Source organism: Aedes aegypti, chromosome 1 (genome assembly GCF_002204515.2).
Source record: "Aedes aegypti strain LVP_AGWG chromosome 1, AaegL5.0 Primary Assembly, whole genome shotgun sequence".
Taxonomy (NCBI): Eukaryota; Metazoa; Arthropoda; class Insecta; order Diptera; family Culicidae; genus Aedes; species Aedes aegypti.
This window is the reverse complement of record NC_035107.1, coordinates 238,955,877-238,970,897: the sequence shown is the minus strand read 5'-3', so window position 1 is coordinate 238,970,897 and position 15,021 is coordinate 238,955,877. Positions and strand designations below refer to the sequence as shown.

The window sequence follows — 15,021 nt, the reverse complement described above, 5'->3', positions numbered from 1 at the left end:
GGGTATGGTTACATTTGGCCTATGGGCAAAACCGGTGCATCTACCCTAGAAATATTCAAATATTTTTGTAATTTGAATCGTTTAGATGGGTAATTTTGTGTTTTCATCAGAGCGGCGAGTCGCACAACCAATGAAATTATGATACCAAAGCGACAATCCTTAATAATACTTATAATATGAACTATTGGAAAATGGTGCTTTTTTCTACAGCATGTTCAAATTTTATTTTTATTTTAATTGAATTTTCGGTTGTGAGCCGAAAGTTTCTTATAAAAATCGACATCTGCAATACAGTATATAGCTGGAAAAGCTCAAGATTTCTCTGCGAAACTCTTTTGTTTCCTTTCAAGTGATGAGAATAAATTCTTCTATTTTGTTTAAGCTAATAATTGTTATAAAACTGCTGCCTAAAGCTCAAGCCATCTTCTTTAATTTTTATGCCCTACTTTATTCATTCAACGATGAGTAACATATCCCTCACTCCACCACCACCACCGAAGAACGTTCCCACCGTAGCACCGAATCCAAATGAGCGTCATTTTTATCTGCACTGAATTATTCGTTTGCTCAGAATATTACAACTTTTCCCTGTCTACCCGTTTCTGCCTTACCTACCCTTCCCCACCCTAACGATCGCTCTTAAATTCCCATTCAAACAAAGAAATATTCGTCGGAGTTTCCCGTTGAACTCGAAACCCAGAACCCGAGAACCGAACCAGCTCGGGTGTATGTCGTCCTCGTCTGGGAGCGGACGAGGAAAGCAGACGGCAACCGTATGTGTGACATAAATCCGAGCTTCTCGTAATAAAATTGATGCTTCCGTTTCGGTTCGGTTCTTGTTCTGGGGCAGAAGTTAAAGTTCGGCTTCGGAGGCACCCTCTATGGTAAGGTGGACCATTTTTATGTGGAAAAAATAAACTGCATACATCATGAGCTATCAAGCCCTTAGAGTTCACGGACTCGCTTTCGCAGTAGCTTCTGAGGAGTCCAAATGAACAAACCTGGGATGTGTAATATAAGATTCTGCTAGTTCAATCATTATGGGCCACCCTACCCTATATCCAACTGTGTCGATGTTTGCTTCTCTCTACGGTTTCGAAATGAGGAATGTGAGCGACGTATGTTTCGTTCGCTTCCTAACAGGGCCTGAATAACTAAAGCCAGAGCATAAGGCTGGAATGTAAGGATTAATCCCGGTGCAAATGATGATGGATGGATCAGAATGTATCCCCGGAAAATTCCTTTTTATTTCCTCTTTACGACACAAATCAATCCAGAAAATTCTCCCAGCAAGTTTAGTAATATTCTGTCCTCGTTTTGTTGTTTCTTTACAGGTCACTGCAACCTGCCGCCGATTTTCACGCAGGACATGAACAACTTGGCCCTGCCGGAGACAACTCCGGTGGGAAGCGTCGTTTACCGGCTGGAGGGTTACGATCCGGAGGGCGGTAACGTCTCGTTTGGGCTGCTCGGCTCGGACAACTTTATGGTGGACCCAATCAGTGGGGACGTCAAGGTGATAAAACCGCTGGACCGTGAGGTAAGTGCTATCAGTGTTAGGAGACACGGCGTTCCCCAGGGTGTTTTTATAAATCTGGGATCTCCTGTCGCTTTCTATAGCTAAGTTGTATGTCTGGGACGCTCAATTTGAAGTTACGCCAATTCAAATGAAATCAGAGATATTTAAACGATTTTTCATTTACCGTGATAACCGGAAATCAAAAATTTGCCAGAAGTTGGTTTATTTCGTAATTTGCTAGCTCTGGACGGAGTTTTGAATAAAAAGATCAACCAAATTTCGTTCTTATGCAGCCCACAGACGCTCAGACGGTTTGACCAACATTGACTCCAGCCTCCAGGTTGACGCTCATGTTGGTGCTATATGCTGCTTGACGAACCAATTTGACAGTTTGTGAAACACGTTTGTCGGTTGACGAATCGGTCGGCCAAAATCAAACGAGTTTGATTTTACTCAAACCGCTGGTGGGCGGAGCCAAATGTTTGACGAACTGATCGTACCGTCTGTAAGGATGTTGCACGAACATCGACGTTAGCATGTCAAATTGAAACTTCGACATCCCATGAACTGCGGATGCAGATGGATGCCAAGCCAAAATGAATTTTCATAGCGACGACGACATGGTGATCTAGCAAATGTGCGCTATTGAGTTGTTTCTATACATTCGACTGGCGTTTTTCCACAATCTTTAACCTATTTCTTCAGCAAATACACCAGTAGCTCTATCGATGAATCCATAATACGGAATTCCTCTTTTGAAGTTATTCCAGGAGAGTTTTTATCAGAAGTTGTTGTAAGGATTACACCATCAAAATTTTCTCCATGAATTCCATCCATGCTAAAGTTTCAATCATGAGTTCCACGAAGAATTACATCGAGAGTTTTTTCAGGGTTTCCATTAGGAGTTTCTCTGGGATTCCATCGGAAGTTCCTCTAGGGATTCTTCCATCATGGCGATTCCATCAGATGTTCTTCTAGGGATTCCATCAGGAGTTCCTTCAGCGATTCCACCTGGAACTCATCTAGGAATTCCATCAGGAGTTCCTCTAGAAATTTTATGAAAAGTTTCTCCATTCCCTCCCTCCTTCAGAGATTCCACCTGGAATTTCTCCAGGGATTCTATCAGGAGTTCTATCCGGAGTTCCTATGGGGATTCTATCAGAATTATCTTTAGGGCTTCCATCAAGAATCTTATCAGGAATTTCAGCAGGAGCTCATATTGGAATTCCATCAGGAGTTTTTCTAGAGATTTCATCAGAAGTTTCTCAAGAGATACCACCTGAAATTCTTTTAGGATAGCCTCAAGGAAATGCATCAGGAGTTCCTGCAGGGATTCCATCAGAAATTCCTTCAGGAATCTTATCAGTAATTTCTTCAGAAAATTCAACAGGAGTTCCTATAGAGATTCCCTATTCCTGGATAAACGCCTTGATGAATCCTTTGAGAAATTTTGGGTACAATCACTGTAAGAGTTCCATGAGTAAATTTAGGCATGTATTTCTGTAGGAATAATTGAAGGAATTTCTAGCGAAAATCATGTAGGACTCCCTAAAGCAATCCCTACAAGATTGTTTGGATTAATCACTGAAGGTTTTTTTGGAGATATTGCAAGGGAAATCGCTAGAAGAATCACTGGAAGATTTTTGATAGGAGCAATTCCTGGGGGATTTTTTTTTATGGAATTCTTGTATTAATTTCTTGGAAGGGATTCATTGAGCAATCTCCTAAAGAATTTCTAGAGGAATTCCAGGTGGAATCGCAAGAAAAGAATCCTAATTGAATCATTTAAGAAATTCCTGAAGTTTCGTTGGAGGGATTCCTAAATAAATCTTTGGAGAATTTTGAGGTGGAATACTTGAAGGAATCATTATAAAACCATTGAGAAGTTTTTGGATAAATCCCTGGACTGCCCATAACTGCAAAACAGTCACATTCGACATTTTTGACAAATTGGAGTTAATACCATGTAGAGTCATCAAATGACGAATACTTTCGATCAACTTAATCATCAATCAATCAGTAAGTTGATCGAAAGTATTTGTAATTTGTTGACTCTCCATGGTATTAACTCCAATTTGTCAAAAATGTCGAATGTGACTGTTTTGCAGTTATGGGCAGTAGAGTACACTGTAGGAAAAATACAGTAAAGAATCGCTGAAAATAATCCTTTTGGTTTTTCTACATCAACTCCTGGTGGAATATAAGTAGGAGTCCTAGAAGGAAGCCCTGAAAAAAGTACTGGTCCTCTGAAAGAATTCGTGATGTGATTCCTTAATAGTAGATGATGGATTCCTTGGAACTAACTTCTAGAAGAAATCCTGAAGGAATTGTTGAAGCAATCTTTGTAGGAATTCTTGGAGTCAGCCTTGGAGTATACTCTGAAAAAATACTGCAGAAATCACTTGAGGCTTTTTTTATTTTTCTTAGCCCGAGATAATACTAATAATAAATTGATCTTTGATGGAATTAGTGGAGATAATCCTTAATAATTAGAACAACTCTTGAAGGGTGATTGCGAAAGTTCAAGGTGTAATTCCATTCGGGATTCCTGGCATAATCTCTTTAAGAATACCAGGGAATTTCTCTGGGGTATTCCTGGATAATTATTTGCATGAATCCATTGACGAATTCCTGTAGGCGAGGTACGTCAAAAGGAATCTCTGGAGAAAATGCTGGAAAAATCGTCGAGAAACTTCCGGAGGAATTCCAGGTGGAATTTTAAGAGGAATTTCTTAACAAATTTCTGGGGGAGTACCTAGGGGTATCTCTGGAAGAGTCTCTGTAAGAATCCCTGAAAGATTTTTTTGATGATTCATTGGAGCAATCTTCAGGGATATCGTTGGAGAAATCCTAGAAGAATTTCTGAAGGAATTTTAAAGTATTCTTTGGAGGAACTTCTGAAAACTAATTAGAGAGATGTTAACTAATGAGAGAGATGAAGAAATTTTATGAGAGATTTGACATGAATTTCTCAAGAGAATTGCTCCAGGAGTTCCTAGAAGGATTCCATCTAAGTCATACGGATATTCGACTAAAGTTCATCCAAGAATTTCACCGACAATTTTGCGGAATTCTCTTATTCTAACAGGAATTTATTTAGGGATTCTACTAGGTTATCTCGCAGGGAATCTATTACAATTTTTGTCATGAATTTCATTTGAATATCACAGGGACCCATATAGTCGTAGAGTAAACGCTCAACTATTCAGCAAGACCTAACTGAGGGTCGTGTCTTCGAATCCAATCGGTCCATCTTTTCGAGTTGGAATTTTTTGAATACCATGGCATAAAGAAGGGGAAGGTTCCTTAAGACTTTCTTGTAAGAATCCCTAACAGTATACCTGAGGGAACTCTTGGCAAAGCTTTAAAAGAAATGTTCATCATTGGTCATTTGGAGATTTTTAAAGGAATTCTTGGAGGAAGTTTTGAAGTAACCCCTGGAAAATTGGAGGCAAAATGCCGAATTGAATGTTTGGATAAACTCCTGAAGAATCTCTGGAAGAATTCCTGAATGAATGCCTGGAAGAACCCTTGGAAGTATCCCGGAAGAATCCTCAAGGAGACTGTTGGAGGAAGCTCTATAGAAACCTCTGGTAGTGCTTCATGCAAAATAGTGGAGTAATCAGCGATATAGTATCCGGAGAGATTCCTGTAGAAATTCCGGGAGAAACTCCTGGGAGAATTACTGGAAAATTTCATGGAAAAATTCCTGAAGGAATTTCTAAAGAAATGTTTGGATGGGTCATTAAATAAATTCCTGGTAAAAACTCTCATTGGATTCTTGATGGAATACTTCGAGGAATCTCCGTAAAAAATCTAACACAAATTTCTAGTTTAATCCCTGAAGAAATTCCTTGAAGGAACCTTTACACACAACCATACAAGCATCCCTGAAAGAATTTCTGTATTAAATTTTGAAGAAATTTTTTAAATCCCTGGAGAAACTTTCATGGAAATAGTGGAGGAATTCGCAATGAAACATCACCATTTTAACCGTTTAACCGTTTAACCATTTTAACCGTTTTAAGGGGTTTTAAGCCATTTCAAGCCGTTTGAAGCTGAGCCATTTTAAGCCTTTTTAAGCCTTGCCAAGCCGTTTTAAGCCGTTTCAAGCCATTTAAAGCCGTTTTAAGCCGTCTTAAGCCGTTTTAACATATCTTAAGCCATTTTAAGCCGTTTGAAGCCGAGCCATTTTAAGCCTTGCCAAGCCGTTTTAAGCCATATTAAGCTGTTTCAAGCCATTTAAAGCCATTTTAAGCCGTTTCAAGCCGTTTTAAGCCGTTTTAAGCCATTTTAAGCCGTTTAAAGCAATTTTAATCCTTTTTAAGCCGTTTTAAGCCGTTTTAAGCCATTTCAAGCCCTCTTAAGTTTTTTTATAGCTGTTTTAAGCCGTTTAAGCTGTTTTAAGCTATTTTAAGCCGTTTTAGCCGTTTGAAGCCATTTTAAGCCTTTTGATGCCTTTTCAAGCCATTTTAAGCCGTTTGAAGCCATTTGAAGCCGTTTTTAGCCATTTCAAGCCTTTTTTAACCATTGTAAGCCTTTTTAGCCGTTTTAAGCTGTTTTAAGCCTTTTGCAAGCCATTTTAAGCCATTTTAAGCCGTTATAAGACATTTTAAGCCATTTTAAGGCTTTTTTAACCATTTGTAGCCTTTTTAGCCGTTTTAAGCTGTTTTAAGCTTTTTTAGCCGTATTAATGTTTTAAGCCACTTTAAGCCGTTATTAGCCATTTTAAGCCATTTTAAGGCATTTTTAGCCATTTTAAGCCTTTGTTACGGATCCAATTCCACCATGAAACTTGATTATTTTTGTGTAGCACAATCGTCTGGATAGTTTGGTGAACCCATGTACGGGGAGTTATTAAAATTATTGATTTGATGTTTACGCCACAAGAAGGACGTAACTCAATGTTTTGTTTTCGGGCCAAAAACCTTCCTATTGCAAGCCACGTACTCTACCACTCAACCGTTTCGTCATCTTGAATTACGAGTGATCGATACGAATGAGATAAAGCAAAGTGCGCCGCTTAGTGTTTTCACACTGGATGTTATGCTTATGAGGAATCATGATTATGACTCCAGGAACCATGATTTGTGATCCTGATATTATAACCTAATCAATTTATGAATTTCATGATTTGTAAATCATGGTGTGGGGATCAGATTTTTATCCGTGTACTTATTTTTAACTCCGTCTAAAGGTTATAAATAACTACCAAACCTTGGACCAAGTTTTGATGGTATATTTCGCCTGTTATTCACAGTAAATGAAAAATCATTAAAATATAGCAGATACGTTACTTCAAAACGAGCCCATTTTTCAGATAATAACGGTCTGGAGAGCACCGTGAGAACAATTCGAAAGGGGCTGGTTGGGCGCAGTCGTAAATTTGCGTTAGGAGGCTTGAACCGCATTGCATCGTGAATTGATTGTGCGGGTGGAAGAATTTATCAGAGCTCAGGCTCAGGAAGACATGTGGACAGGAGGCTATCGTTCGTTACCCTTCACCGAAGCTCAACAATAGCTATTCTCCAAACAGCTGGATTTATAATTGTCCACTGGACGGTCAATCCGCGCCATATCTCATCCCGTCTCTGCTGGGATCAAATTCAATGATGGAATTCAGAGCGTTGCAAGTGCGAAGCAATTTACGAAACAATGCAATGATGCACTTTGGCCTTACCTTTAGCTAATGGATGAAGGGCCCTGCCTTCCTTCTGGAGGAGGCTTTGTGGCTGGTCCAATTGAGATAAGGTAATTGCCAAGGGATCATTCCTTGCTGACTGAATTCCCTTCTACCACCACTAGAGAACCATCATAATCATCATCATAAGCTTGAGAGAAATGGGGATTCAAGCATACACGCACATTCCGATGAAAAGGGATTCTGTAGCACAAAACCCTTGTCCTTACTTAACAATTATAGTGTAAGGTGGGGCAAAAGATTCACTTAAGTGATATTATCAACATTTACAGGGAAAATACATCAGTTGAAAAGAAATAACGTTCGAACCTAGTGTTTGGCAAAAGTTTGCTATCTAAAACACAAAATATTTCTTTTTTTTGCATCAGGAGTACCGTTTTGATTCATATTACGGACACTTAAGGACTCAGGGAAATATAACCCAGCATAGAGCATACAAAATAAATCATTCTGTATGATTCCTTAGCGCTATCCAGCGTCGGGAGCCCTTTACTTTCGAACGGTGGGTAAAGAATACGCTTCCGCAACTTCAATAATTTTAAATAAATGAAAATGTGTGGCCTTTTCATGATTCTTATTCCGGACGCTTTCTCGCCTTTGCCTCATATTCCGGACACTTTGAATTGAATTCCGGACAGCTCATGATAAACATTAATGGAACAGTCAAATCATCAATCGAAATCGTTAAACCACCAAAGAGACATCTAAGGTAGTTGGGCATTATAAATTTTCAAAGATATTAATGGAAAAAGTTTACTAAAACGAGCCTTGAAATTGAGAACTTTTGAACAGCAAAAATTGAAACATTTCGCGTGAAATGTTTCCCATACAAAGTAGAGTGTCCGGAATTTGAAGCTGTCCGTAATATGAATCAAAACGGTAGGTACTTTTTAACCCGTATAGGCCTGAGTGAAAGCAAAAATTCTAAAACCCTTACCGCTCAGCGAATTCTTTATGGATTCATATGATTTTTTGTCAGTATACTGGCACACATATCTAGTTTCTAGAAGTGGACAGAGGAACGTGGAAATATTCCTGTGGCCGGAGTTATTCCGGTGGATCACTGGGTCAGGTCGGGTGAGAAGGGTACTGTGCGTTTGTACCCCTGGAGGTATGCAAATTTCAAGTCACAGACAATTTCCGGTATCGGCTATAATGTGGTCACTACATGACGGAATTGTAATAAGTGTTAACCTTTTGAGAAACGATTGAATTGGATTACTATGAATTTTGCATTTGATTAATCCTCCAAATGACCATTTTCGGGTCCCGGGACGCCTCAGACTTACGATAAAGTGGACAATTTGTATCTGAACATCTGTGCCAAGCTTATGGAAACGCATTTTAGTGCACAATTATGTTTGATTTTTACTTTTCGAGAATTGAAACGGTTTAGTATCCATCAAATCCATAGCCGGTTCTTCAGGGCATTAAGTCCGAATGGCCACATCCGGTATATTTTAAACGGTTCAAAACTCTTAATTTATAATGTTGAATATCAGATCTTAATGATTTATGCAAATTAAAATGATTGTCATTGCAAATAAATAAAGGTAACTTTGCATGTCCCAAAAAATAGCTCTTTTTTACCCGACTTGACCCAGTGACCCACCGGAATAACTCTGGCCACAGGAATATTTCTTAGTTCCTTTGGCTACTTCTAGAAACTAGAAATGTGGGCCAGTATACTGACAAAAAATCATTTGAATCCGTTAAGAATTCGCTGAGTGGTGAGGGTTTCAGTATTTTTGCTTTCACTCAGGCCTATACGGGTTAAACAACTTGATTCATAGAAGAATTGATCATCCTGTGAAGAAACTTGAGAGGTTTTCTTGAAAATCGCTGTAAAAAGCGAGTGTTTCCCATAACTTTTCCAAATCTCAATCAATTTTTCCCCCACTGTACTCTATGGAGATTTAGATAAGATGAGATCACCTCACAACCTCACAGAAAGCACTTGCGGAGAATGTCGTCTGCTGGGCTGGGCTGGGGGTGGTAATTATATGATAGCGATGGCGGCAAACAATAGATATCTGCGGAATCATCCAATGAAATACGTTATTTGTCCGGGTGATTTAGGGTTATTTGTCGGCCATTTGGAACGTTTAGGCCGAACGGTTGGCTGAATTCCTGGCAAGGGGATGAACGTACCACTGAGCTGTTTCACACCATCGGAGATGGCCTAGGTCTAGGAGGTATGTGTAGAACAAGTTCTCAATTTATCGGTCATAATCTCTCTACTTATCATAAAACCACAGAGGCGAAACTGTCTCAGGGAAACTATTTTCCTAGCTTCCAGGAAAAGCTCTCCCGGCAAAAGATGGCTTTCTGTGCGATGGGGAATAATTTACTGGTTAAGACCGGTGCTTGACTTTGTTTGACGTTGATCCAATGCAGTGCGGTGAGTGGTGTCTTAGACAGTTCACTTCTTAGCGAGAGTCGTAGTGCAATGACGTGAATAGGACTTCAAGAATACCTTCAGTTCGAATCCCAGGTGGGACTATGTTCGAATCTCAGACGGAAATCTGTTCGAATCCCAGATGGTATTCTGTTCGAATCCCAGAAGGAATTCTGTTCAAATCCCAGACGAGATTTTGTTCGAATCCAAGACGGAATTCTGTTCGAACCTCAGACGGAATTCCGTTCGAATCCAAGACGGGATTCTGTTCGAATCCCAGACATGATTCTGTTCAAAACCCAGACGTGATAATGTTCGAATCCCAGATAGATTTCTGTTCGAATCCCAAACGGGATTCTGTTCAAATCCCAAACAGGATTCAGTTCGAATCCCAGATGAAATTCTGTTCAAATCCTGGACGGAATTCTGTTCGAATCGCAGACAGAAATCTATTCGAATCTTAGAAGGAATTCTGTTCGAATCCCATCCCAGACGGAATTCTATTCGAATCCCAGATCGGATTCTGTTCGAATCCTAGACGGGATACTGTTCGAATCCAAGACGGGATTCTGTTCGAATCCCAGACGTGATTCTGTTCGAATCCCAGACGGAACTCTGTTCGAATCCCAGACGGGATTCTGTTCGAATCCCAGACGGGATTCTGTTCGAATCCCAGCCGGGATTCTGTTCAAATCCCAGCCGGGATTCTGTTCGGACCCCAGCCGGGATTCTGTTCGAATCCCAGCCGGGATTCTGTTCGAATCCCAGCCGGGATTCTGTTCGAATCCCAGCCGGGATTCTGTTCGAATCCCAGCCGGGATTCTGTTCGAATCCCAGACGGGATTCTGTTCGAATCCCAGACGGGGTTCTGTTGGAATCCCAGACGGGATTCTGTTCGAATCCCTGACGGGATTCTGTTTGAATTCCAGACGGGATTCTGTTCGAATCTCAGAAGGAATTGTGTTCAAATCCCAGACGGGATTCTGTTCGAATCCCAGACGGGATTCTGTTGGAATCCCAGACGGGATTCTGTTCGAATCCCTGACGGGATTCTGTTTGAATTCCAGACGGGATTCTGTTCGAATCTCAGAAGGAATTGTGTTCGAATCTCAGACGGGATTTTGTTCGATTCCAAGCCGGGATTCTGTTCAAATCACAGACGGAATTATGTTCGAAGCCCAAACCGGATTCTGTTTGAATCCTAGACCGGATTCTGTTCGAATCCCTGACGGGATTCTGTTCAAATCCCAGACGGGATTCCGTTCGAATCCCAGACGGGGTTCTGTTCGAATCCCAGACAGGATTCTGTTCGAATCGCAGATGGGATTCTGTTTGAATCCCAGATGGGATTCTGTCGAATCTCAAACGAGATTCTGTTCAAATCTCAGACGGGATTCTGTTCGAATCCCAGACAGGATTCTGTTCGAATCACAGACGAGATTCTGTTTGAATCCCAGATGGGATTCTATTCGAATCCCAGACGGGAGTCTATTCGAATCCCAGACGGGGTTCTGTTCGAATTCCAGACAGGATTCTGTTCGAATCACAGATGGGATTCTGTTTGAATCCCAGATGGGATTCTGTCGAATCTCAAACGAGATTCTGTTCAAATCTCAGACGGGATTCTGTTCGAATCCCAGACAGGATTCTGTTCGAATCACAGACGAGATTCTGTTTGAATCCCAGATGGGATTCTATTCGAATCCCAGACGGGAGTCTATTCGAATCCCAGACGGGGTTCTGTTCGAATTCCAGACAGGATTCTGTTCGAATCACAGATGGGATTCTGTTTGAATCCCAGATGGGATTCTGTCGAATCTCAAACGAGATTCTGTTCAAATCCCAGACGGAATTATGTTCGAAGTCCAGACCGGATTCTGTTTGAATCCTAGACCGGATTCTGTTCGAATCCCAGACGGAATTCTGTTTAAATCCCAGACGGAATTCTGTTTAAATCCCAGACGAAACTCTGTTCGAATTAAATTGTCACTTGCTACCTTACTGCATTGCATTGCCTTGAACGACAAAGGCTTGATGGAAGTAATCATTGTTCTGTGTCTATGCCAAGCAAGCTCGAATCCTTGAATGACGTGAGCTTCCCACTCGGTGTTCGTTACAATCAATCGTAAAATATTCATTGTGATATGCAGCGCTCCCGACCGGAAATTGATTCCCAGGTTTGAATGTGTGCATTCCACCGAGATCTACATTGTATTGATAATGTGGAATGGAGGTGTTATGTACGAGTTGTGATGATTTCTCATATCGAGTCTATCAATTCCTTGAGATCTGACAAAAAAAAGGTTTGAAAAATGAAATATCTCCAAAACTTCCAAAGTATTTAATATGAAAAATAAAACACTGAGGATCATTCTCAGAAAGTTTACTGTAAAGTACAATAAAAATCGTTGTAATGTTACATCTGCCTCAAATCGGATATCTAGTTATAAGATTTCTCCATAAACCCACGTTCCCACAATCATCCTAAAAAAGATCACAGTGCTTTTATCTCCCCAAGTATCAATAGCACTCCGTCCTGCACCATTGCTCCCCCTGTATCACATATCACGTGTACCAACTACTCATAAATCATTTATTTCATTTTCGGGAAAGGGTAAATTGAATTTTCCAAACAACAGCATCAGCCCTTCCCACTCCTAACCACCCCCCTTCCACCCTGAACGAAGCAAATTCCTCGGAGCAATCATCGCCATTTTTCATCTTTTGCTGGTGTCGATAAAAATGACGGGAAAATTCGCCCGCTTTCGATTCCCCACTACTGACTGTTGGGGAAGAAAAGTGGGGGAGGGACCCACATAATCTGTTTCTATTTTCCACAGTTCCACCCAACCCCCAGCCCCGGATGCTCTGACTGCAACCGTTAATCTTTAGCCGCTGCATTCGCGCTCTCCGACTCCGATGCATAACGGTCGTGGTTCATACGGAAAAGTGGTCAAAACTACCGAAAATGTTTTAGGTATTTTTTTTTTTTTTTCGTTTTAAAATATACCTAATGTGTTACATTTTTTTGATCCTTGAATGAAATTGTGGTAAAATTTTAATTTTGTTGAACTTTCAATATCGTCAAAAAGAATTTGAAAATAAGTAAGTACAAAACTCATATTTTTAAAATTAAATATTTGACTAATATCATACATTAGCTATAGCTATAAAAACATATATGGTTCAACATTTTGAAGAAAATTACAAAAAGGCATTTGGTTGAAATTTAAGTACTATTCAACATTAATCCTTAGTAATTTTAATGATTTTAAAGTGCTTAAACAAATTTTGCCACATTCTGTCGCTTTTTTTCTTTTCAAAAAGCTTTAAATAAAAAGTATCCTGAAGTCCAACTATATATATTTTTTACGTACAGTGGGAACCTGATTTTTTTAGCCCATCCATTAGTTTTTGGCTGACAAAATCGGGATAGTTTTTTATTTTGTTTTTATGACGTTTTGATTGAAAGCATCATGGATTAGTAGAATAAGGGAAGTAGGGATAAAAATGTAATTTAGAATTGGTAAGTTCTGCACAAATTTTGTCGAACAAAAATAGGGGAGTACTTTAAGATAACAAAAATATGTTAATAAGACCCTGACTATTGGTTTAATCATAAATTTTGCCTTCTTTAAAAAAAGCCTGTTCTTTATTATTATACTGTTTTATATTGTATTAGTTAGTAAAGCTAAATTTTAACCATTTTTATATTTTGCTGTTTAATTCTTACAAGACGTGCTGTTATAATGGTAATTACTTTAGAACCTGCCAATATTTAACATGTTTTTTGCAAACGCATGATCTCCTTTCGAGACATGCTGGAAAAAAAATTATCTCAATCACAAATTTTCCCTTCTTTCGATAATAGACGGTGTTTTTGATGTACACTTCCAACATTGAAATTTATATTGAATCGTTAAACATTTTTGCTACAAATATTTTCTTTTAAAAATGCGTTGTTCATTTGAGTTATGCTGTGAGAAGATTTTGTTTGCGTGAGAGCCTTAAACATTTCAACCGAAATATAATCTGCTCTCGTGTATAGGCTATTTTTGCATTACGCTGCAGTAATAGATCTTTGGATTAGAGCTTTTAACATTTTGCAAATAAATTTTCCTTTTTTTTTCAAGTAATTTTTATCAAGAGCGGTTCCACGCGAAATCGTCCATAAAATGCTGAAATCTGACATGTACCATTCCGATTTGGATGAAACTGCGCACTGTATTAAGTATATGAGACGAAAATTATCTCATATCATTGGGGATCGTTTAGAATCGAGAGTAACTTCTGATAAGGGCGTATGTATTTTTGGCATCACCATTTAAAAAAATTGTACCTCGGAAACCGTTTGTTATAGAGAAATAGTGTCTGAGGAGGGATGGTAGACAATCAAATAGGCTTTGTAAAAAAATATACACTGAAAAAAAAATACTTTTATTTTCATGAAAAAATCGAAATTAAACCTTATAACACAAATTGCAAAAAATAGGTATCTTCAATTTTTTTCAAATTTTTTCTGTAAAATTTCAATGTAAAACCAGATGTTTTAAGCACAGTTTCAACATGGTGAAATCTAAAATAAAAAAGTTTTTCTAAGAGCAACTTTTGGTGCATTTCTGAAAATTCAATTTCTGGCCGTAGAAAAGACGTTTTGATGCTGTAATATGATTTTTCATCCAAAAACAATTCAAAATGCTGATAACAATGATCTTCCTAAAACTAGCCGTTTTCTAGATATTTAGGATTCAATTATATTAATATCATAAAACTTAAGAAAATACGCCCGTTTCATAAGTTACTTCAGATGCTCCATCAACAATGTTACGTTAATCTCTTCCCACATTAATATCCCATCTACATTTTCTTTGACATTTAGACGGTTGGATGAACTGTTCGAAAGATACAGGATGATTGTTGGAATATTGTTGAGAATTAATATAAGTATTACCACAGACAAACAGACGTAACACTGGATAAGTTTCCATCGCCCACGAATTTAACGATCAGTTTAAAATACAACAGTTGTCAAGTTCACAACCAGAGGCGCGCGCGTCGCTTTCCTTCGTGTTCGACATTTGACACCACCGCCACCTGTAGGACATGTGGCACAAAAAGTTATTTCGTTCAATAAGCTCACTGGATGGTGGTAGTATTTGTGGTCGAGAGAATTTTGTGAAAAATGTTCTAGGTGTTACTTCTGTTTGTCTGTGGTATTACGATGGAAGATGATAATATGAATGATGTTAAGGAGGGGAAGAAGGAAAAACGCCTTTAAAATTCTTAACCTTATTTATTTACAGTGCCTTACCGATTTTGGCAACAAGGCGTGAATTTTATGTTGCCAAATTGGGGATGTTGCCAAATTCGGAAATTTTATTTTTTTATTACTGTAATCTCTAA

At 39.0% G+C, this 15,021-nt stretch overlaps 1 protein-coding gene across 5 annotated transcripts in view; it reads left to right on the top strand.

The window, feature by feature from the left end:
• LOC110674038 (cadherin-87A) overlaps positions 1-15,021 on the top strand; it is an 869,996-nt gene that overhangs the window by 640,604 nt on the left and 214,371 nt on the right. For all 5 annotated transcript variants that reach the window (XM_021837330.1, XM_021837335.1, XM_021837332.1 and 2 more), the window contains one exon: positions 1,335-1,540. In XM_021837330.1, the coding sequence (XP_021693022.1) occupies positions 1,335-1,540 (206 nt within the window). The remainder of the gene's footprint in view (positions 1-1,334; positions 1,541-15,021) is intronic.